This window comes from Pan paniscus, chromosome 5 (assembly GCF_029289425.2).
Source record: "Pan paniscus chromosome 5, NHGRI_mPanPan1-v2.0_pri, whole genome shotgun sequence".
NCBI classification, from domain to species: Eukaryota; Metazoa; Chordata; class Mammalia; order Primates; family Hominidae; genus Pan; species Pan paniscus.
In genome coordinates, this window is record NC_073254.2 from 67,799,566 (window position 1) to 67,824,634 (window position 25,069).

Genomic DNA, 25,069 nt, shown 5'->3' on the forward strand with positions numbered 1-25,069 from the left:
CACTGTAGACATTATAAATACTACACTGAGGCTAAACACTATGCTGAGGCTACACTAAATTTATTTTAAAATTTTTTCTTCCTCAATAATAAATTAACCTTAGTTTATGGTAACATTTTTTTCTTTATAAACTTTTTTTTTTTTTTTTTTTTAGGGACAGAGTCTATGTTGCCCAGTGGGGCTATCCACAGGTGTAATCATAGCTCACTGCAGCCTCGAACTCCTGACCTCAAGTGATCCTGCCTCTTCAGCCTCCCGAGTAGCTGGGACTACAGGTGCATGCCACTGTTCATAAGTTTTACAGACTTTTACATTTTAACTTTTGACTCTTTTGTAATAATACAACACAAATACATTGTACAGCTGCACAAAAATTATTTTCTTTATACTCATTCTGTAAGCTTTTTTCTATTAATTTTTCTTTTAAAACTTTTTTTTTCCTTAAACACTAAGACAGAAACACACACATTAGCCTAGTCCTACTCAGGATCTTCAATATCACTGTCTTCCCTTCTATATCTTGTCCCACTGGAAGGCCTTCAGGGGCAATAACATGTGATAACAATGTTTTCTTCAGGAATACCTCCTGAAAGACCTGCCGGAAGCTGTTTCACAATTAACTTTATTTTTTGGTAAGTAGGAGTACTCTTTAAAATAATGACAGGCAGTGGCTCATGCCTGTAATACCAACATTTTGGGAGACCGAGGTGGAAGGACTGCTGGAGCCCAGGAGTTGGAGATCTGCCTGGGCAACACAGTGGGACCCCATCTCAACAAAAAATTTAAAAAGTCAGGCACAGTGGTACATACCTGTGGTCCCAGCTACTTGGAAGCTGAGGTGGGAGGACTGCATGAGCCCAGGAAATCAAGCCTGCAGTGAGCTGTGATTACACCACTGCACTCCAGCATGAATGACAGAGCAAGACCCCATTTCCAAAATAAATAAATAAAAATTTTTTAAATGATAAAAAGTACAGTAAATACATAAACCAGTAACATAGTTGTTTATTATCCCTATCAAGCACTGTATATGGTACGTAATTGTATGTGTGATACTTTTATAGAATTAGCAGTGCAGTAGGTTTACACCAACATCTCCACAAACACATGAGTAATACACTGCCCTAGGACATTAAGATGACCCCTACTTCACCAGGCAAGAGGAATTTTTCAGTTCCATTATAATCTTATGGGACCACCATTATATAGGCAGTTCATCACTGACCAAAATATGGTTATGCAGCGTATGACTAAACTTGTCCTTTAGCAGTTAGATGAAACTTGGAGTACACCGAGTTTAAAAATCTAATACTCAAATATTTGAAGTTTGTTAAAATGGTCATTTTGGAAATAAGCTAATTATAATGAATAAATCTTACACTAAATATATTGTAACTGTATTAGTCCGTTTGGTGTTGCTATAAAGGAATATCTGAGACAGGGTAATTTATAAAGAGGTTTATTTTAGCTCACAGTTCTGCAGACTGCACAAGCAGCACAGTGCCAGCATCTGCTTCTGGTGGGGCCTCAGGAAGCTTTTACTCACTGTGAAAGTTGAAGGGGGACCAAGAGTGTCACATGGTGAGAGGGGAAGCAAGACAAAGAAGAGCAAGAGAGAGATGCCAGGCTCTTTTACACAACCAGATCTCACATGAACTCTTTACCATGAGATGGCACCAAGTCACTCATGAGGGATTCGTCTCCATGACCCAAACACCTCCGAGTAGGCCCCACCTCAAACACTGGGGATGAAATTTTCACATGAGATTTGGAGGGGACAAACACCCAAACTACATCAATAACTAGAAATACTCTGTGAAATAAGTTGTTACCAGTTCCCTACTAACTCGTCAAGTTACATTCAGTATGGTATTAAGAGAAATTCAACCCAATCAGCCAAACAGGAGTGAGGTGATTTTCACATTATTGGTAGGCATAAAAACTGAGTTTCTTTAGCCACAGCATGATGCTAACTCTCCTTCCAAATGATGACGCTCCTCATGGGGACTTAATTACCAAAAACTAAAATTTAAAATCATAAATAATGAGAGAAGCAAGTTTCCTGTGGTTAAATCACATTAGGTAGTACTGCAAATAGAATGTATTCAATTATCAACCACTACATAAATGCTGAAGTGTTGTTATACATACAAACATATACACAGAACGGAGCAGGAGGAGGGAAAAGAGGCGGAGAGAGAATGGAGAGGGAGTGAAATGGAGAGGACAAGGAGAGAAAGAGAAAGGGGAGTGCGTAGAGGAGTGATCACTCAGAATCAAAGTCAAAAATTCATTTTTCTGACTTCAACTTGCCACAACACACACTTTTTGGAAACCAAACTTTCCATTTGCCTACCATGTCCATCAGTTTTCATCAGGTACTAGTTTCCTTGGCTCTGTCTGCTAATCAGTTCAAACTGTATCATGTAAGAGGTTCTTCAAAACTTTACAAAAACACGAAAGCCACCCTCCCCAAAAGGGTACAGCTACAGGGTGGCTTGGGCCACTATGTGCCCCCAGCATCAGTGGCTGAAGCTCAGCTGACTCCTTAAAGTGAAGACCTGGCTGAAGGAAGAAAAGCAGGTCAGCAAGGGGGAGAGGGGAGAGAATGAATAAATAAGGTAGGGAGAAAATTACATGACACTCCCTTCTTTAAAATAAGAATCTGGGAGTGACATTCCACCTCTCCAAGCATGCCTTTCAGGGTTGGGAAGAGTATCCCTTTGCAAGAGAACGGTGTTAAAGAGAGTGTTAATCCTGTGTGAACCTCAACACTTACCTGCTATAAAGGTGGATTACATATCCTCATGGGTCATGAAGAAACTCAGTGCTTTTAAACTAGACCTCTGAAAGATCATTAGTTCACAGCCACAGGATCATTAGTTCACAGCCACAGAACAGACACTTGCAGATTTCTCCCAACAAAATGCTTGCTGTTTGCTTTCTTCGCTTGGAAAACATTACAGAGAAATGCCTATAAAACCAGGTAGACTGTCTCATTAGAGGAAACTGACTTGATCTGAAGAATGGGGAAAAAAATCATGACTGTTTATAGTGGACAGTACAACTGAGACGTTAGTAATGAGCGGGGCACCAAGAACAGGACCAAGACTGTCTCCTCCCTGTTTTAAATCGTGCTACACTCAGTTTATGTTTTCAGGGGCTTTGTCTTATAGGGATACTGATTAATGTAAATGAATACTCACAATTTAGCACACAAAAATCTTATTTTTATCAAATCAAAGGACAAAGAGAAGGGAGAACAAGAAATTTAACTGGTCAACTTAGAATGAATGGGCTCTGTTGTTTTAACCTTATTTCCCTTTCTGGAGAATAAAAGTAATGATAATTATAATTAAAGCAGTTTTCATGTGTGGTTTATGGAAGTCACTACTCTATTAGTCATGCCCCATATCTATATAGGATTTAAAATTTTAAAATTATACTTGGTGCAGTATTCATTGACAGTCTTTTTCACCTGTAAGCTCAAATTCCACGGTGAAACAACATTAGGTAGAAGGACAGTGACCAGGGAGAGATAAAACAACTATGATACCACGTTGCCTGTCTATCGACCTCCCTGTCTATGGTATCCTAGAAAACAATCTCTAATGTCAATATGGTCTATAGTGGCTCTGAAATTGTTTCTCTCCCATTTCCCAGGAAATAGGCTATACTTTAATCACTGCAACCAAGTTAATTGTGAAGGACAAAAAACTTCTGAAACCAAAAACTTTTAGGATGTAAACATGTCTAAAACAGTGTTTGATGCCAAATTGACATTTTAAAAACAGAATTTAACACGTTGTAGCAAGTAGAACCCATTTCCCCTTTTCCAGCACAAGCCATCAAGTTCTGCTTGGGGCTTCAGCCTCCCAAACTCAGTTGGAGAAATCTTACAGTATGAAAACCCAGGAGACAGAGGCCACAGCCTGGACCAAGAGACCAACCAGAGCCAGAGAGGCTCCTGAGAAGACCTGCAGCACAGGGTAAAATATGCAAGGGAGGGCCATATAACTTTTAACTTTACTTAATTTATTTTAATTTACTAATTTTTAAGTATTAACCTATTTTATTTTTATTAAATCTCTGTGGTTGCACAGAATTCAAATTGCAGCAAAAATCATTCAGGGCTAAACACTGGAAAAATCTCTTAATTCTAAGGTACATGACACAATGGACTCAAAAACAGTTGCTGAGTCCCTTTCACTGGAGAAATTTAAAGAAAGGGTATAGAAAAGTTTTGACCAATTCCACCCAATCCTGCATCCCCAATTCCAATCTCAAGGACCAGTTTCCATCTGATCTCTCTCCACCTACAGATGGTGGTCCTGAATCTCAAAATCAACAAACCAAAAACTGAATCCATCATCTTCTCACACCTGGTTTTTCCTTCCAACTCCCTCATTTCTGTGACCTGCCCCATAACCTTACCAGGAATCCAGCCCCCAAAGCAGGGTGGACTCCTCCCTCTGCAATGGACACCAGAATTCAGGTCCTGTTGCTGGCTCCAAAATGCCCACAATGCCCTGTTCTCCCAAATCAGCACATTCAACAGTGACATAAAGGAAAGAGTCAGATAGAGAAATGATATCTGGTGCTGCTCCACAGCTATCTGTGTGATTCTGGGCAAGCCATTTAAATTCTCATTCTTGGTTTCATCATCTATTATGTGAAAAGGCCAAATTATTTCTAAATTCCAAGCTCTATGGGATTTACAGGATTTGCATCCACTTCTCTTGATCCCCAAAGCCACTATGTAGCTGAAGCCACCATCATTTCCCAACCAGATTAGTACACTCTCTCCCAGTGGATATTTCCTGCCTCTAGTCTTGTGCTGCTCCTCACCCCCTGAAAGCACCTGTCTAGGTTACTCACCTCCAGAAACCAGTTAAAGGCTCCGGGGAAAATGACCAAACCCGTCCCTGTGGTCCCAGGGCCCATGTGATCAGAACCCTGTCTCCCTCTGGCTTCCCTGGTCTACTTTCTGTTCCTCATATGCTCCTCCATCACCCAACTACCTGCCCCCTTTGCCTCTGAGTCTTTGCTTCAATACTCTGCCCATTTCCTCAGTCCAGAGAGATTCTTGCTTAGTCTCCAGGCAACGTTTCCTCATCCCCTCCCCCACCCCACCAGTCTGATTTAGGTGTCCTTCCTGTTTACTCGCAGGGCACACCTTCGCAGACCTCTCAGAGGCCTTGTCACTGTAAGTATCTGTTTATTTCGTCACTATCCCTCCCCCAGACTCTCAGTTCCAAGTGAATGGGGACTGCTGGTCTCGTCTACCACCCATGGCACAGACAGCCGGTTCTTGCCCAAACTCTATAAACAGTAGCAGTACTTTTAGCTGCACATGGCCACCCAGAATAAAGATGAGATTTTCCAGCCACCTGCAGCCACGGGGTGATGTTCTAGCCAATGAGATGTAAGCAAAGTTATCTGGAGGCTGTTTCTGGGAACTTCCCGTAAAAGAAAGCACCATCTGCGCTTCTACTTTCTGTTTCTTCTTCCATCCTGCTGCTCGGAAGACTGAGGCCACACTAAGCCTGACAGACGTATGATGAGCAAGGAATTTACGCAGGGTCATACTAGCCCTGAACCATCCACCCTGCCTTTCATAAGAGATACACAGTTCTACTTTGTTTTGGGATACCATTATTCAAACCACTATTATTTTGGCATGTCCATCACTGCAGCTGAACCTAACTGCAACATACACAGCCATACCCGTAGCATAATAATAAACTACCTGTTGATTCGAGTATATACCTCATAATTCCTACTGAGTCTTTTTACTGGTAACTGTATTATCACGTGTAGGGTCCACATTCCTTAGCAGAGGCTAACACAGACAAATGACCAACACTGAGTGGGTTTAAGTGATCAACAAATACTGACCAAGTGGCTACTGAGGCAGATAAGCTCTGTCCGACATGTATGGTGTACTTTAGCCTGGGCTCAATGTTGCTGCCAACCAAAACAAGGTTAAATAAGAGGGCCAGGCCAGGCACAATGGCTCACACCTGTAATCTCAGGATTTTGGGAGGCTGAAGCAGGCAGACTGCTTGAGCCTAGGAATTCAAGACCAGCCTGGGCAACATGGTGAAACCTTGTCTCTACCAAAAATATAAAAAATTAGCTGGGCATGGTGGTGCTTGCCTGTAGTCCCAGCTATTCAGGAGGCTGAGGTAGGAGGGACACCTGGGCCTGGGAAATTTGAGGCTGCAATGAGCTGAGATGGTGCCACTGCACTCCATCCTGGGCAATGGGAGTAAGACTGCCAGTTTCCACGATCATTTTATTATGGAGTATTTGAGTGCCTAGACATCAAAGTTCAGCCTATTCCGTCCTTGGGAACAGTGCCACCAGACTGGTCTATCATTGGTATATTCTACCTGAAAGCCCTAACAGGTAATATGCAGGTAAGCAAGGCCCTTTAAAATAACAGCACATGTCATCTCTGCTTCTAGGGCAGCTGGGATGTCTAGCAATTTTTTTTAACCTTAAAGACCTTCAACCATTGTTTACTATAAAGGTAAACCTTGATCTTTATGATGGGCTTACTGCTATGATTTCTGGTAGTGAGCACAGGCACCAGGGCCTGCAAATTTCTTGGATTCATAGCAACAGGGGTGAACCACCAGCAAGGTCTGGTGAGGGTGTCTTTGATCTCCTCGGAAGCCTCATCTACATATTTTGGGTAACAGGGCAGCAGGGCTTTGGAGATGTACTGAAGGACAGCATAAATCTGAACCACATGACCGCTACCCTTCGCACGAACATGGATGTCCATTCCAGCAAGCTGTTCCTTGTCCAGAAGCAGACCTAATTCCAGTAGCTTGTATTGCAGTGTGAGCAGCTTGATCATCTCCAGGGGCCCCTTGTTCATCCTGATGAAGCCACTGCCACATCTGCAGAGCACCACAGCTATGGCCATCTCCTTGTATCTGAACATCTGCACAGACTGCAGCCAACAAGTCCTTAGATGGCATGTCTCCAGGCATAGGTAAGAGCTCCTCATTGCACCATGCCACAACAGGAAAAGATGTCTAGCAATTTGTATGGTCTGAGAGCTGTTGGTGTTCTACTCCTTCAGCTGGAAGCAAGGCAACTGGCCTTCTAAAGTCTCCTGCCCGGGTAAGCTCTTCATTTGTGAAACATTATGTATTCTCAGGCTATCAAGGCATACTCAGCTTCACACAGCCATTAACACATATTACAGGACTGGTTATATTTGAAAGGTACATATGTATTTAGAGAAACATTCAGGCACGTAATTGCTAGATACCTACACTATGTGCCAGATAAACATGGCAGACACTATGCAAAGCACTATACAGGTACAACCTCATCTAATTTTTAGGAATCAAGAAAACAGAGGCAAGGAGCCAAGGAGAAATTGTAGTTGTCCAGGAAGGATCTGACATGCTATGGAAGGCTGGGGCAATGTGGGGAAGGGGAATAAGCTTAGAAGGACAGAGAGTATGAATGAGTAATACTTGGTGACCGACAGTTGAGCAAAGTTTAGTAAGAGCATGGTTGATGAGAGAGGAGAACACAAGCATTGCTTCCAGCTTAATGGCTTGGGCAAATTGGCAGAGGATGGTGCTCCTGACTACGTTGGCCAACAGGGGAGGTATGTAGGGCACCCAACGATGAAAAGTTATGAGTCTGGAGCTCAAAAGAAATAGACGGGCTACAAATAAATATCTAAGGGTGGATGGCGGGTGGGTGGATGGATATTTGAATCCATGGGGCAAGCAGATCATGCAATGAGATTTGGTCTTCTGACAGTACTTTGCAACTGTTTGCCTACATTTTAAATTTAATACGCCAGTCCCATTTCTTAAAAAGATGGTAAGTTCAAGCCTGAACTCTGTACCAGGGGGTCAATGAAAAGTACTTACCTTACTGTCACTAGTCACATCCAACTTCCCTTGGGTCACACTGAGCCTATTCTAAGCCCTTGCAAAGGGAACAAAGGAAACAAAAAGAAGCTGCTTTTGTTCCTACTCCTTGCAAAAGGAAGAAAAGGCAGCTGCTCTGAAAATGAAACCATCACAATATTTATCACATTCTCCTAGAAACATGAGGTCCCGGGATAATGTCTTTATGGGTCTCTCTGGAGAAGCTCAAAGGGCACCTGTTTCAAAGGGCAACTTCCTTCTTGGATGAAGCATCTTGTAGAGAAGATAATCAATGGCCAAGGTAGGTAACAGACACCAAGATACTACACACGCCTCTAATGGTTCCCTTAAAGCCTGAGCTTAAGCAGTCTGGGCTCTACTTCAATCATATTCTAAACATCTAAACCAAAAGACTGCAATTGCCAATAACAGGGAGACAAATATTCAAAAGGCTTTTAAGCAACATTTTCTGCTACGGGCAACTGCTGATGATTCTTATCTGAGTGCAGTCTCTTAACTGATGTGATTACTTGAATATTCAAAATAAATTATCATTTGAGGAAATTATCAATTGAGTTCTCCAACCTAATTTGTGCGAAGTATACAAAGGCAGTGATACCTTAAGCTGAAATTAAAAGACGGTAGAGAAACATAATAAAGATTAGTTATGCAACCCCCCAAACGAAAATGTCTTAAAAGATTTTAATTCAAGCCTGTGTAACATAAATAAGGCATATAACACAAAAACACATTTCTTTTTTAAAACTCAATCTACACGCCCACATTTTATAACTGTTGTTTGGGTGTGAGGGTGAGTGAGGAGAGGGAGAAGCAAAGTTAAATGTGTAAAAAATGGGGGAAAATCCTGCTACAATACAGCATTTTTCAAAGGGACACACAGTCTAGCAATTGTGTATTCATCTCCTCTATAGCATGTCTCTGAAACCAACAGTTGTTTTATCACCTGTTCAGATTCCATGTGAATATATAAGCCACCCCATGAATTTTGTGATTCTCTTATTTTAGGAATGCTGATACTTATAGCCATTACAATGTTGCCAAACCTAGTGTCCCACACCCAGAAAGAAAACTCAGTTCTGAAAGAGTCTAAGGATCCTAAGAGAACTGAAGGTGGTGGCAGACTTGTCTATAGCCTGAACACCATGGCCCAGCACAGTGGCCCTTAATGGGGCCTTGTATCAAAATGACTTAATGTCATTCTCTATCAGAATGTTTTCAAAATATAGTCACGCATCGCATAATGACCTTTAAATCAACAATGGACCACATATACAATGATACTCCTGTAAGATTATAATGGAGCTGAAAAATTCCTATTGCCTAGTGACATCATAGCACAATAAAACATGTGTGGTGATGCTGGTATAAATAAACCTACTGCATAGCTAGACCTGTAAGAGTATCACACATAAAATTATGGACAGTACATAATGCTTGATGCTGATGATAAACAACTATGTCATTGGTTTATGTATTTGGTATACTATACTTTTTTATCATTAATTTAGAGTGTACACCTTCTAATTACATATTTTAAAAAGTTAACTACGAAACAGCTTCAGATAGGTCCTTCAGGAGGTATTCCAGAAGAAGGCATTGTTGTCATAGGAAATGACAGCTCCATGTGTGTTACTGCCCCTACAGACCTTTCAGTGGGACAAGATGTGGAGATGGAAGACGGTGACATTGATGATCCTGCCCCTGTACAGGCCTAGGCTAATGTGTATGTTTGTTTTAGTTTTTAACAAAAAAGTTTAAAAAACTTTAAAAGGAGAAAAAAAGCTTGAAGAATAAGGATACGAAGAAAGAAAATATTTTTTGTGCAGCCATACAGCCTGTGTTTTAAGCTAAGTATTATTACAAAAGAGTCAAAAAGTTTAAAAAATTTATAAAATAGAAATGTTACAATAAGCTACAGTTTATGTATTAAGGAAGAAAAATATATATTAAAATAATACATATTTTTTAAAAAACTTTTATTATAAATAAGTAGAGATGGGGTCTTGTGATATTGCCCAGGCTGGTCTTAAATGCCTGGTCCCACCTCAACCTCACAAAGTGCTGAGATTACAGACATGAGCCACCACACCTAATCAAAAAATATTTTTTATAAACCTAATGTAGCCTAAGTATACAGTGTTTATAAAGTCTGGAGTGTACAGTAAAGTCCTAGGCCTTCACATTCACTCCCCACTCACTGACTTACCCAGAGCAACTTCCAGTCCTGCAAGCTCCATTCATGGCAAGTGCCCTACATAGTTGTATCATTTTTTATCTTTTATATTTTTACTATATCTTTTCTTCATTTAGATATACAGATACTTGCCATTGTGTTACAGCTAGCTACAGTATTCAGTACAGTAACTTGCTGTACAGGTTTGTAGCCTAGGAGCAATGTGGTATATCATATGCCCTATGTATGTGGTAACCATCTAGGTTTGTCTAAGTACACTCTATGATGACCACACAACAACAAAATTGCCTAAGAGTACATTTCTCAAAAAGTATTCCCATTGTCAAGCTATACGTGACTTGTAGGACTTGTACACCTGACTTACATTTTCACCCAAGGAAGATCAGGCAATCTGGAGATAGAGGCTCCCTAAAGAATTTGAGTGTCTTTCCCTCCCGTCTGCATTTCTCTGAGCGTATATACCTTGTAAATCAAACCAGATGGGGCTAGGACCGGGTAAGGAAACCAATGCTGGATGCCCTTGACCAGTCATACTAATCCAGCCACACTAGACCAGTCAGGCTAGTGAACACTGATTCAGCTGGGCTTTTGAACACTGATTTCTTACACTAACAATTGTAAGCTATTCAGTGTGTACGCTTCTGATTTTCTCCAAAAAAGAGGTTTAAGTTCAAAATATCTAAAATAAGGAGTAATGGAAGAAACAAATGGTCACCCTTTCAAGTATTGATCATAAATGTTATTCCCTATTAGCTTTCTTTATCTAAACCTTTATTTAGTTACTGTCAACAGAAGCTATATGTTGATTATACTGTCAGCCTCCCAGAATGTAACGATGAATAAGAAACTCAACCTTGTTTCCTCTCATGTATCTAAAGCTGCACATACAAAGATCACTACTTAGGTCTGACAGGTGTACAGCATAGCAGGGTGGCCAAGATTAGAGTCTTTAAGCCAATCTGCCTGGGTTTGAATCCTGCCTCTGCCACCTACTAGCTGTGGATATTTGGACAAGTGACTTAACCTTTATCTTAGTTTCCTCATCTGTAAAATTGGGGTCCCTACCTCGTGGGCTTTTGTGAAGCCACAATGAATTAATATATGTTGAACACTTCAGAAAAGTGCCTATTATGTGGTACCAAGCAGCTATATTCAGTAACCATAGAACAGCTTTGTTCTCTTTAAAATTTGCAGAATATTCCGTTGCCCAGCTGTAGCATGATTTATTCTTTTCAAGGACATTTAGTCTACTAACTCTTCCAATTTTTTGCTATTAGAAACAATGCTTCAATAAACATCCTATATAACAGAGAGATGTTTTTACTATGCTAATTAAATTAAGTCAGTGCCCCACCTAACTTCCATGTACAATACTGATAGTTTTAATACCCTCCAAAGTAGGCACAGGATTATCACCTTCCAAGTTCTACATAGATTCTAGGGTCTCAAGGAGGCAGAGTGACTTACCTGCTGAAGCCCACACAGCTGTTAAGTGGCAGGGGTGGAACCCCGCATAGGTGCATGGCTGCCAACCCAATCTGCTTCCCACAGCTGTCCTTACTTAAAAGAAGTACAGGAGGTATTCTTTTAAATGCACCTCAGATCCATCACAGAGATTAATATGCAGAAGTTCGGACAGAAGCAAACTCAAATTTTCACACAGATGCTTCTAACAAATATAGCCGATGGAGGCATCAACAACTTCTGTAAATATTGAAGTATTATTTCTTCTGCCAAAGACTGAAGCAGAAGTACCCTGAATACTACCCCTAGGGAGATACACCACATTTTCAAACTCCCCTGGAAGCAAACGAATAATTACTGAATTTGGTATCATGAGAACTATTCTTCAGGGAAGGAGAAATTCATAACACTCACTTTGTTGTAGCATTTGCTGTGCCAAGACCAAAGAGGAACAAGCACTACTCTGGGGTTCAGAAACTCATAAAACACAGACCTGAGTGGCCAATTCGCCAGCATGGCTTCAATTAGGTCTGTTCAGCATGAGCTTATAAGAGATTAATTCTGACAGGATGAAATTGTTGACATGAGGAAAAGGATGGGGTAAATGTGGAACTTAACAAGAGATGGAACCTGTGCTCGCAAGAGGGTGCCTACCTAATATAACCATAAAGATTACAGTTTAAAATCACAGGTATATTTCAATAAAATTGTTATTCTCCCAATTAGAGAAAGCATGCCAGTATCAGCACTAAAAATCTTAAAATAAATCAGAAATTTTTCCCTAAATCCCAGTCAGCCAGCAGACATCAAATAAAAGGTAAAAAAGTCCAATCTAATAATAAGGAATACTAAGACATACTCATGCCTGAATGCAATTACAACTGTACTTCACACAGAACTGGCAGAAGAGGATGGAGGAGCAAGAGTGGGAATTTAGTCTTTCTAAAAGGTCACCAAGTATGAATATTTTAAATCCAGAGACTACACAATTCTAAAAGTGAATGCCTACAAGTCCACTAAAAATGTTACCATGGAGCAAACATGCCAGTGGGAACCAAAAAGGCTGGTAATAACATTTACGGGTTGAAATTGGGGTTGGCGGTGAGGGTTCCTATTGCAGAAACTGAAAATCAGGTCAGGATAGGCCAGAACATCTCCAGCAGTGATGTTTTAATCTCATAAAGAGAAAGCCACCAGCTTGCTGCTGCTGCTGCAATCTCCATCACCTGTTCTGACATTTTCCCTCCCTCCCTCCCTCCTTTCCTTCTTTCTTTCTTTCTTTTGGGACAGAGTCTGGCTCTGTCACCCAGGCTGCAGTGCAGTGGTGTAATCACGGCTCACTGTAACCTCCGCCTCCTGGACTGAAGTCATCCTCCCACCTCAGCCTCCCAAGGAGCTGGGACTACAGGCATGTACCACCACATCCAGCTAATTTTTGTATTTTTTGTACAGATGGGGTCTTGCCATATTGCCCAGGCTGGTTGCAAACTCCTGAGCTCAAATGATCTGCCCACCATGGCTTCCCAAAGTGCTGGGATTACAGGTGTGAGCCACCATGCCCAGCCAACATCTACCTTTCTAAGATCTAAATGATCTCACTTTCATTCTCTATCCCTGGCCAAACAGAAACAAAACAAAAATAAAAAATAAAATTTGCTCTAGGCAAAAATGAAAATAAAATTTAATCTTTCATTTTAAAGGAAAAGAGACCAATGCTCAGAGTTGATTTTCTTCAAGTTAGGACAAGAAACCAAGGCAGCCAGATTCTATACAAGAATGAGGCACCCTACTTAAACAATCATGCCTTCCAATCTTCTCAAATTACTTCAGTTTTAATAAACACACAAACATGTATGTACTTTACTATAAACCTGTAACGTGAAGCTACATGTGTTTTAATAACTGTCATGGGAGCAGAGGTAACCCAGCTGGTGGAAGAAGCCCAGAAGCCTGGCTCTGCCAGCATCTGGCTGCACCACCTTTGGTAACACTGGGGCTTTCCTTTTCTCACCAGGGAAAAGTGTAGGAGGCATCCCAATTCTGTAATATTAAAATGTGGAAAGTTACCTGCAGTGATTTTAAGATGCCACTGATTATAAGCTCCATCTCTACCCAGATGTGAAATGTGAAAAGCTGACAATAGATGAAATGTGGTAGAAACATGTTCTTGCAGAAAGGCAACCAAAAAAATAGCTAAGACAAAGGTTGGCCGTGAAGAGGAGGAATTGGAAGAAACAGCTAGTCTGGATATCTATCTAGGCTGTGGGGCTATTTCCATCTGATCACAAAGCTCCCTCTTCTCTTTGGAAGAGTATCCCTCCTCTTGCTGGCCCTCAAATCCAACTGGTCTTCAAATCTTATCCTGGACACAGTCTCTCACAATTACCTCTCTCAAGTCTGTGCTCATGGCTGTGGCTTCAGGTCAGGCCTTTTCACTGCCCTGGCCATCTCTAACAAACCCACAACAATCCACCCTACACTCTAACAAGACTGTCTTTCTGGAGCACAGCACTCATAATGTCCTCATTCTTATTCAAAAGCTTACTGGTGGTATTCTACCAAACACCTTAGGAGACGGAGCAGGCCAGGGTGTCAAGGTGATCTGAGCTGGAATGCTTTGTGACCTCAAATCAAGTGTCTAAACTCTGGGCCTTTTTCCACCTGTAAAATGGGAATGCTGTAGCATCCATTAATAATAGAAATAAGTCCTTGTGAGGGGCTCAGTGCAAGGTCTGACATACAATAGCTCAGTAAAAGTTAGCCATTATTATTACATCAATAACTTGCCTTTCTCATCTTTTCTTCCACTCCTGCCTTCTAAACCAGCTTCTGCCAATTGTGCTATTTGCTTTTTGCCCAATGATTCCACACTCGCTTACTCTCCAAACTCCCTCTTGCCTAGAACGCATGTCCTCCTATTCCTGCCTATCAACTAAGAGTCCTTTACGAAATGTAAGGCTAAATTCTAATTTTAATTCAAGTCAATTTAGTTTAATCCAATCATCCATTCGGTCCTTAAAACAGACACTGTAGCTGACTTCCTGTGTTCTGCAAGCCCTTCTTAAAGGTGAAGAAGCTAGCTGAGGAGATTTAACTCCACTTCCCTGGTTCTGGGATGGGCCCCCAGCTTATCAAATGTCCACTATTCCAGTTATTGCTTCAAGTAACCAAGGCCTAAGTCAATCACCTTAAGGTAAAGGACTCTTTGGAGGGTGGCAGGAAGTCAGGGAATCCCCATGTGAGATTATGGTGGCAGCTGCTGTCAGTCATCTTGGAAAATTAGCCTAGGACATAACAGACATCTGAGGTGACTTCAGAGAAATGGAGCAAAAGTCCTGCCCTCAGGACTTTTCAGGTCAGATGCACAGGTAGGTCTCAGTTGGGTTTTCTGTTTCTTGCACCAAAAGCATCCTGACCAATTCAGGAGTGCTAGGCCCTGATACTTAGGTCTAACATGGATAGCTCTGCCATAAAGCTTTCTCAGATATAAAGATACAAGTGTCCCAGAAATCTGCTTCTGACTCTCTTTTGGTCCAAGGTGTAGATTAAGTACGTGTATACAGGCTTAAAGTATATACTAAATCAGGAAACCCTCTGGAATCAGGAACTGTTGTAATTCATCTTTGTATCCAGCCCCTCACACCCAAAATCAGTAACTGAGAAGTCAATGAATTAATTTAAAAAATGAATCAAGTGTGGACTACAAGGAAGGGAACAGATTTTAGACAGATTTAAGAGACAATAAATTGTTAGTCTTGGATGGATTAACAAGAACCTTTAAACACAAGGTTAGATTTTTAAGTTACGGAGTAACAGTGTTATATAATGGCACAGAGCCCACTGGGCAAATAATCCTGGCAGCACAGGGATATATGAAGGAGCAGAGATGTTGCAGGAGACAGAGCTATAGGAATTTGGACAAGTCACTTGTCATCTCTAGGCCTTAATCCTAGAGATTCTTTTTTATTTTTCTTCCACTTTAAGTTATGCGATACATGTGCTGAACGTGCATGTTTGTTACATAGGTATACATGTGCCATGGTGGTTTCCTGCACCTATCAACCCATCATCTAGGTTTTAAGCCCTGCGTGCATTAGGTATTTGTCCTAATGCTCTCCCTCCCCTTGCCCCCCACCACCCGATAGGCCCGGGTGTGTGATGTTTCCCTCCCTGTGTCCATGTGTTCTCACTGTTCGACTCCCACTTATGAGTGAGAACATGCAGTGTTTGTTTTTCTGTTCCTGTGTTAGTCTGCTGAGGATGATGGTTTCCAGCTTCATCCATGTTCCTGCAAAAGACACGAACTCATCTTTTTTATGGCTGCATAGTATTCCATGGTGTATATGTGCCACATTTTCTTTATCCAGTCTATCATTGATGGGCATTTGAGTTGGTTCCAAGTCTTTGCTATTGTAAATGGTGCTGCAATAAATATACGTGTGCATGTGTCTTCATAGTGCTCCTCAATTCTTAAAAAACAACTGGGGGATAAAACCTCACAGAGGTGTTATAAGAATTACGTGTGGAAAGCAACCGTTTATGTACATGTGCGTATTAATAAGTACCTTACACAGAAAGCATTCAAGGAAAGACTTATTTACAGGTAACTAATGAGAGGATTATCCTTTTGATAACAGAAGAGCTGGTAGGCAAAGAGGAGGAATTAAAAAAAAAAAATTACAAAATGTTTTAGGAGAGAAGAATGTAGCCAGGAAAGCAAGAAGTAAAACTCTCTCTTCACACTAACTACCCACCTAGGCACCAAAGTTACCCTCAAGAAAAGTAAACAGTTTTGCTTTGATTTGTGTAATTCAAGCTGGAAATAAGACACCCAAGGATGGATGCTCACCTCTAGAAGCAGGAAGACAAGCAACAATTATGCAGGGAGCAAAAGAAGAGGTAGTGGAAAAAAAGATTCTTGCAAACAGAACATCCAAAAATTAAGGTCTGTAACCAAGAAGAAGCTGTTGATTTCAGGGAATGAGAAGGAAACATTTTCAAACCACCATTTGGCAGACTCAATGCTGGGCTCTCATTTGCATTATCTCTTGAAATCCACAATGATGCTGCCACATAAAATCCCCATTTATAGACAAGGAAATTGAGTCAAGGAGGTGAGGTCAATATCTGAAGTTACAAGATATTTTTCTTGAAAAACATCAAATTTTAGTAAACCTTCTACTGTCGCTTTTCAGCAAAGTTCTGTACTACATTCTGTAACATTACCTATCTGTAACTATCAATAAAAATTTCCCCTTTGTCTTCAATTAGAAATAGAAACGAAAATGCAGAAAGAGAAACAGTACAGAAAAAGTTCCTGGCAATAAGAAGTTAGAATCTAGGGTAAAAATCTAAAAGGAAAATGAGTAACATTTCCCTTTCAAGTGCAGAGCTTTCCTGGAGAATCCCAGGCAGTGTCTGAGCTACCAGAAAAGTAACCCACTTGTCCCCAATCACAGATGGAAGGCTAAAATGTTTGTCCACGGCCATCTAATGCAAAACCGCCTGTTTCTATCTGTAGATTCTGCACGAAATGCTTTTGGCTGAGACGTGCAAGCAAAACAAGTGCAGACCAACAGGTTATCTGCCAAGCGGTTAGGAGAATGAGTTACAAAACCTGACAAGCAACATCAGCTCTTCCGTACAATTCTATGAAGCACTTCCTGCCACGGGTCCCGCTATTTAAAACAAATTAGGCTGCTCGCTCCCCACAAATCCCGTCTAGCACCTCTCGGTTCCTCAGTCTAGCTAATAAACCATGCACTGGATTCTTCCGAAAGAGACCCCCCGCCCCTGACCCCGCCACCTCCGCCACTTTGCATAACTGGCCAAATGCATTCTCCAAATTTGCAATCAAGGAGCTTAATTCACAATTGTGGATGGGGCGGGGGGGAACCGCCAAGTGCAAGAACACGGAACGGTTGCAAGACGCAGTTCAGCAAGAACAACTCTTGCTCTAGGCATTGCTCCGTCGACCCGAGGTGGTGGGGTGGGAGAGTCTTACCGGCGTGGAAACAGTAAAAAGGCACTTTTCCTTACAACTCGCAAGACAACACACACTCTAGCTCCCCCGGCGCCGAGCACAACCGCCCCCGCGCCGCGCGCCTCCCTCGCAGCCAACCGCTCCCGCCTCTCCAGGGATCAGGCTCCCAGAAAGGGCCGCCCCGGTCGCCCCCGAGTCCCCGCCCTCTCGCTTTCCCACCAGCCTCATCCCTCCCTGAGTACCGAGGGCTGCCGTTGTCTGGTTTCAATAAAAACTGAAGTGGTCCCGAGCTAGCAGGCTTCCCTCCGAGGGGCGGACGGAAGGTCCGCAGGGTTAACGGAGGCGGAGAGAACAGGAGAAAAAGAAAAGGCCGGAGGGTCCCCACAGCGGCGCCCGGTGCCCGCAGACCCTCGCACAGGCTCTTCGAACTCACCCGGGTTTCGCCGACTCCAAAGAAAGCGCGCTCCCTCCGAGAGCGCTCCCCGCCCGCAGGGCGGGAGGACCCAGGCGGACAGATCCATCCCTCCGCGTCTGGCCTGGGCACGGTGTCGTGCCCCGCGGCGCCTGTCAGCGCGCACAGGTGGGACCGCAGCACAGAGAACGCTCCCGAGCGCCCTGCCTCAGCCTCGGCGTGGGGCGAGCCGCCCGCGCCCGCACCCGCACCCGCACCCCTTTCCCCGCGCCCGAGGAGCCGGGCTGTACCCCGGAGCCGGCGGAACTGGAGGCCGTGGGCGGAGCGCGGGTTGCCCCGGCAGCTCTTTCTCGGCACCAGGTCCGAGACCTAACGGCAGTTCTCTCTGACCGCTTCCCGGCCGCGCGCTCGCGCGGGTGTCATGGCCGAGCGGCGGCCCCCGGCGAAGTTTCCCGGAGCTGATGGCTCTACCTTTTAGCCCAAGGGGCGGCAGCAGCTTTGAGCAGCAGCAAGGCGGCGGCGGCGGAGGGAGCGCGGGTGGCAGCCGGCGCAGAGGAGGATGTAGAAGGAGACACCGGTGGCTAGGACCCGCCGCGATGGGAAGAGGAAGGCGCCGGCTGTCTACAATCAGAACGTGGGCTGACCGTGACGTCACAATGGCGCGGCCAGCCAATCGGGACCCGAAGGATGAATCAAGCGCTATGATGTCATGCGGCCCGGGAGCCAATCGCGGGACAATAGAACTTTCGTGATTGTAAATTCCAGAATCCGATGCGGTGGAGAGCCTAGGCCGGGGTTGGCCCCCTCGGTTTCACGTGTCTCTGGGAAATTTTTTTCCCCTTTCTTCCTAATAAGCCTGCGTGGAACGCAGAGCCTGCGCAATAGCCCCGGTGAAGTTGTCGATGCCCTGAACTCTGGTTTTTTTACTGCCAGGCGTGGCAGGAGTCTGTGGCCGCATTTGGGTGGCAGAAGCCCATGCTCGTTACGGTCTCCTCTATGAGTTATGTCATGCTGAAGGGGATCCACTTCATCGTTAAAGCTGAAAGGGTTAAATGCCCACGGAGACCGCCAGAGTGAAGGTCTGCAGTTGAACAAGATAAAGCAACAAGAACAAAACGACTCAAAACTGTTGTAACCATAACTCCCTTGCAAAGGATTTACCGTGTATTTTTCTTAGGGATTCTGATTTTTCTTTGGAAGCCACTATCAACTCCATTTCTACTCTAGAAATTATTCTAAAGGATTGTTAAATGAGGAAAGATGGAATCAGTGTCTTTTCAGCTAAGCATATTTAAGCACTTAAGACAAAGGGGGTTCAGGGCATAAACGGAAGATCCTTGCTGTTTTTCACTGATATTTGGATAATTAAAGACCTTCATTAGCTTTGTATCCTACTGTTTCCCCATTCAAACCCCAGAGATTTAGCCTTTCTTCGTGTGCCCCTCTTGCTGTATTCTTACTCCTCTATGTCCATCCACCTAACAGTCGGCTATTTAATGTAGGCAAATTTATTCTTTTTTTTCTTTTTTTTTTCTTTTTTGAGACAGAGTCTCTCTCTGTTGCCCAGGCTGGAGTGCAGTGGCGCGATCTCAGCTCACTGCAACCTCCACCTTCCGGGTTCAAGCGATTCTCCTGCCTCAGCCTCCCAAGTAGCTGGAATTACAGGCACGCGCCACCACACCCGACTAATTTTTGTATTTTTAGTAGAGATGAGGTTTCGCCATGTTGGCCAGGCTGGTCTCGAACTCCTGACCTCAGGTAATCCGCTTGCCTCAGCTTGCCAAAGTGCTGGGATTACAGACGTGAGCCACCGAGCCTGGCCGGCAAATTTATTCTTTTACATATTTACAATGTAATGTTTATCACGTGCCAGCTGTGTTCCAGGCAGTGGGCCATTGCAATAGGAATGCAAGTATACAAACCATGTACAAATTAAGTAAATTAAACATATACAAATAATCGAGATTGTCAGTTGCCATTGAGCTCCACAAACACTGAATGACTTCAATTTGCTAGATACTATGTTAGGTATTCAAAATTTAAAACCTTCAAGGACTTCTTGGGCCTGGAAAATGATACAGTAAGGAAGCAACTGCAATGCAGAGTGGTAAATGCTGCTATGGACATCAAGGGACATGCGAAAAGCATACGCTGGTGGCATAGACTATTTTTTTGAGATATCTCCTTCATTCTTCACGCTTCTGCCAGTAGTCCAAGGCCAGGGTTCATCTCTGTCATCCCATCTAAGTTTTGCCTTTCCAGGTTTTAAAAGTTTCTAATTTAACTTGAGATTCCAAAAATCTTAAGTTTTACGCCGCACTTGTTTGAATTGTGCTTACCTATCAATAAAATGTTTTAAGCCCATTTGACCAAAGTATCTTTAAGTTCAGGCTTATATAACTGTCAAGCTATGCATTAAATATCAAGTGATTTTTCTTATTGTATGATTAAGTATGACGTTTTGCTGTTTTTTCCCATCCCCCAAAGGCTGCGTTTTTACATAGTTCTTTGTTGATGTGTGTATCTTGGTTTCCATTATAGCATCACCACCCTGTATTGTAGTTGCTTTCTGATGGCATCATCTCACTCAATCCTTGGGGTATATGTACCCCACTTTAAAGACCACCGCTTTAGGTAGTAAACTCCGTTGAAGGGGAAAACATGTTGAATTTTGCTCCTTATTGATCTGTAGATCTTAGTACAATCCCTGGCATATAAGGGCTCAATAAATACGTGTTAGATGAGTGAATCTGTGAACCGTTACTCCCCCTCACCATCACCATCACTTTTCAGCTCCAGAGTTCCAATCCTCTGTCAGATAGTCACATCCCAGGATTATTAGATTATTAACTCCTCTCAAACATGTTGGTAAGGTCATGTTCTCATTAGTTCTCCAGCCAGAGACTTAGAGTTCTCAGAACATATATATATGCAAATGTATCATTTTACATATTACAATGTAATATTTATCATGTGTCATATATCTCTGGGGGAAACTTCCTCCCACCCTAACAATTACTTCGTATTTCTGCATCATTGCACTCATGAGTAAAGCTGTAAGAAAAACAGTGGAGCCGAAACGACTCCCCAACTTAACTGTGGGATTTTTTCCAAATAAATCAAAAGAATACCTAGGATCCAATGCCAGGCTTACTAAATAACAGGGCTCAAGGAACCTGTTTTAGGTAGCATCAGAATCAGATTCCTGGCCAGCTGGGTTCTGGAAACTGTGCTGAAGCCATCCTTGCCCTTCTAACCCACCTATCCAACAATGTGAGCCCAGATAAGGTACAGTTAACAAAACCTTGTAACTATTACCTGTTTGTTCATAGCATCCACATGGTAGTCCCCCAAGAAATGATTGTTGAATTATCTTCATTCAATAGCTAACTATTAATATTTTCTTCTTTCTCCTTCACTTATTTATTTATTTATTTATTTATTTTTGAGATGGAGTTTCGCTCTTGTTGCTCAGGCTGGGGTGCAATGGCGCGATCTTGGCTCATTGCAACCTCCACCTCCCAGGTTCAAGCAATTCTCCTGCCTCAGCCTCCCAAGTAGCTGGGAGCGCCCGCCACCACACCTGGCTAATTTTTTTGTATTTTTAGTAGAGATGGAGTTTCGCCATGTTGGCCAGGCTGGTCTTGAACTCCCGACCTCAGGTGATCCACCCACCTCGGCCTCCCAAAGTGCTGGGATTACAGGCGTGAGCCACTGTGCCTGGCCTTCTATTTGTTTTTAAATTCTGGTAATATTTTTCCTTTTGCTCTTAGTTTTCATCATTGAGCTCAAATCTCCTCAAACCACACACTTCTAAGTGTATTAGAAGGTTGCTTCAGTATTGCTTTTGAAAAAGAAAGTACTTAACATCCTAGGCAATTTGTTTTATTGTTATAGCAGCTGCAGTTGAATTAAAAAATACAATTGGAACTTTCATTAGAATACAATTCTGATTAGTGAAACTTGTTTCATTAGGAAGTATTTGCATGACATAATGAAACACATCCTTCCAGAAAAGATATAAGCCAATGTTTGCCTCTGGACATATCAAAGTTGACTAAAATATAGGTCAAGTAGCAGCTATTTTATGCTAAAGATGACACTGCAGTCTCTGTTGGTTCCTACGTTCTCCGCCTCCTCCCACAATCCTTTTTTCTTCTGTTCTAATTTGTGTTTTCTATTATCTTGCTGCCCAGAATTCCCACAGGCCTGGCTTGTCTTTGTCGGAGGCAGAGGTAGATTAAAGGCAGTTTCTTGTCCTCCTCAGACCTTGGAGTCAGTTCCATACTTCAATTGTTACTTTGCTATTCCTTTTCTTCATTGCTGTTCAACAATATGTACTGCAGTTTATCTCTGTCCTTGTCCTTGAGTGTTCACCTTGATGAACATGAACTACTTGAAGACACTGCTCATGCCTGGTCTGCTATATTGTTTTCTTAATGACTAGCAGAATTTCTGGCAAATCACAAATGTTCATAAATATTCGATTAATGAATGAACAATTTGTACAATTTCTGGATTCTCTAGATTTTCTTCTCCACTTCCTTTTACACTCTTTAGTACTCTCTCCAGAAGTGACTGGGCAATGAAAGAGATCTGCATCCCAGTCTTCTGTATCCACATTTGCTTTGCAGGTGATATCATCCCCTTTCATGTGTTTGGATTTCATCTATGGTCTGCTGACTTCCAAGTGTATTTCTCCAGCCCACACATTTTCCCTGATTTCCAGACTTACGTACTTAACTACTTATTAATGACTTCTCTAAATGAGATATATTCATAAATAAGATATCCAAAAGACATCTCAAATTAAGCATAACAAAAAATGCACTCTTAACTGGCCTTCAAACCTGATCTTCCACAATAGTCCCCAGATTTGTAAATGACAATTCTATGGACCCCGTTTCTCAGATCAGACACCTTGGAGTTACCTTTAGCTCCTCTTTTTTTCTCACCTACTACATCCACTGCATCAGCAACACTCTACTACTTGACCTTTGAAACATATCCAGAATGTGTTTGCTTTTTACCATCTCCAACATGACCACCTGGTTTAAGTCACTATCAACCATTGCCTAGAATGTTGTAATGGTCTTGTAACCAGACCTCTACTTCTGTCTTTGCTGCCTACAGTCTATTCCCAAACCAGGTGCCAGAGTGATCCTTTTAAAACCAAAGCCAAATCACGTCACATGTCTGCTCAATGTCATCTAGCAACTTCTCATCTCCCTGAGAGTAAAAGTCAAAATCTTTACAATGGCCTATAAGATCCTTCATGATTTTGCAACTTGCCATTTCTCTGACTTTAAACAGCTACTCTGTCTTCCACCCACAATGGCCTCAAGAAATATCTTGAGCACACCAAGTACTAGACTGCATCAGGGCCTTTGCATTTACTCTTTACCTCATGCCTAGAATAATCTAACCCAGAAATCTCCAAGACTTACATCCTTGCTTCATGCTGGTTGCTACATCACTGTCATTTCCTTAGGGAGTTCCCCTGGATCACTCCCTTTAAATTTGCAACACCTCCCTCCCTGCCTTTCACACTCTGGAACACTTTATGTTTCTCCTTAGCACTTAACATTCTGGCATAGTATAGATTTACTTTTTAATATTTGTGTATTATCCGCACAGCCCCATAAGCTCATTGAGGACACAGACTTTGTTCTCTTCACCACTGTTTCCCCAGCACTTCGAACACTACCTGGCACTTGGTAGGGGCTCAACAAATATTTATTGAATTGGTAAAGGAACAAATGAATTAATGTAAAATTGAAATGCAAGTCAATAATATATGTTTTTACTAGGTATCATTTGACTAAAAATTAAGTCAAAGAGAAAGAAAACACTAACTACAATAGTTTTAAAAATATTATCTGAGTATAATTTTTCTGTTCCCTGTTACAGTAGATACAACAAATTTCTCCTTTTGCCTTTCTGAAATTTTAAAATCTGAAAAATTAACATGCTCCAAAGGAATATTTAACATTTTTAAAGTGCTATTAAAAAGACTGTAACTATACTTTTAATGAAAACAAAACATTATTTAGTCTGAAATTGCTATGAATTTGGGATATCTTACCCTTTCTATGCATGCATCAGTTATCTTGAATATCAAGCACTTTCTCTTGACATAAAAACTGTTATATTTATTTCAGTGATGAATCCAGGTTCGTAACAATTCTTTCCCTTATGCTTTCAACGTTATAATGAGACAAACAAATTGAGCCACAGAAGAGTTAAGTGACATGACCAAGGCTGCACAGCCAGTTAGTGCAGAATTAGAATTTAAATTCAAGTATCAGTTCTCCCTTTCCAACTTGGACGCGGCAGAACGGCTCCTGCAAAGAAGGGTGGCGAGAAGCAAAGGGTCATTCTGCCATCAATGAGGTGGTGATCCAGGAATACACCATCAACATTCACAAACGCATCCATGGAGTGCGCTTCAAGAAGCGTGCCCCTCGGGCACTCAAAGAGATTCCGAAATTTGCCATGAAAGAGGTGGAAACTCTAAGTGTGTGCATTGATAGCAGGTTCAACAAAGCTCTCTGCACCAAAGGAATAAGGAATGTCCCGTACCGAATCCGTGTGCGGTTGTCCAGAAAACGTAATGAGGATGAAGATTCACCAAATAAGCACTATACTTTGGTTACCTATGTACCTGTTAGCACTTTCAAAAATGTACAGACAGTCCATGTGGATGAGAACTAATTGCTGATCCTCAAATACATCAAATAAAGGTATAAAACTGCAAAAAAAAAAAAAAAAGTCTCGGTTCTCAACTTCTTCATATGCTAAGATATGCTGAAGATAAGATTTTAATTTAAGATAGATGGTCAATGTGTCTTTACTTTGCTGGTTATTAAAAGATACATTTCATAATTGATTTATTTTATTCTGTAACATATTAAATAGCTAAAGATTTCCAGGATGTAAACGAAAGCATAAGATAAATAAACTTTTAGCCAAAAAACTACCTGTGAACAAGTGACCAAGAACAGCGATGTGGTTTCTATTGTTAAGGAGTATGTTCTTGTTAAGTAGTATGTTCTGAAAGTGCTCTATGAGATTTTTTGGAGCCGGTG

General features: G+C 42.1%; 2 protein-coding genes across 4 annotated transcripts in view; both read right to left on the bottom strand.

The window, feature by feature from the left end:
- ELOVL5 (ELOVL fatty acid elongase 5) overlaps positions 1–18,798 on the bottom strand; it is an 80,104-nt gene extending 61,306 nt beyond the window's left edge. Inside the window, exon 1 of one of the 3 annotated variants that reach the window (XM_003828943.7) lies at positions 18,003–18,798. In XM_003828943.7, coding sequence (XP_003828991.3) covers positions 18,003–18,090 — 88 coding nt within the window. In that variant the 5' untranslated portion in view covers positions 18,091–18,798. Of the gene's footprint in view, positions 1–17,590; positions 17,610–18,002 lie in introns of those variants that run through there. The other 2 variants (XM_003828942.5, XM_034962246.3) reach the window with 2 other exon arrangements.
- LOC134730594 (small ribosomal subunit protein uS9-like) lies at positions 4,053–7,241 on the bottom strand. Its single transcript, XM_063605316.1, has one exon. The coding sequence runs from the start codon at positions 7,019–7,021 to the stop codon at positions 6,485–6,487; it is 537 nt and encodes a 178-aa protein (XP_063461386.1). The 5' UTR covers positions 7,022–7,241; the 3' UTR covers positions 4,053–6,484.
- Positions 18,799–25,069: the final 6,271 nt, after the last annotated feature.

Excerpts from the sequence above, each read along its gene's own strand:
- LOC134730594 (XM_063605316.1), bottom strand. The coding sequence starts at position 7,021 with ATGAGGAGCTCTTACCTATGCCTGGAGACATGCCATCTAAGGACTTGT.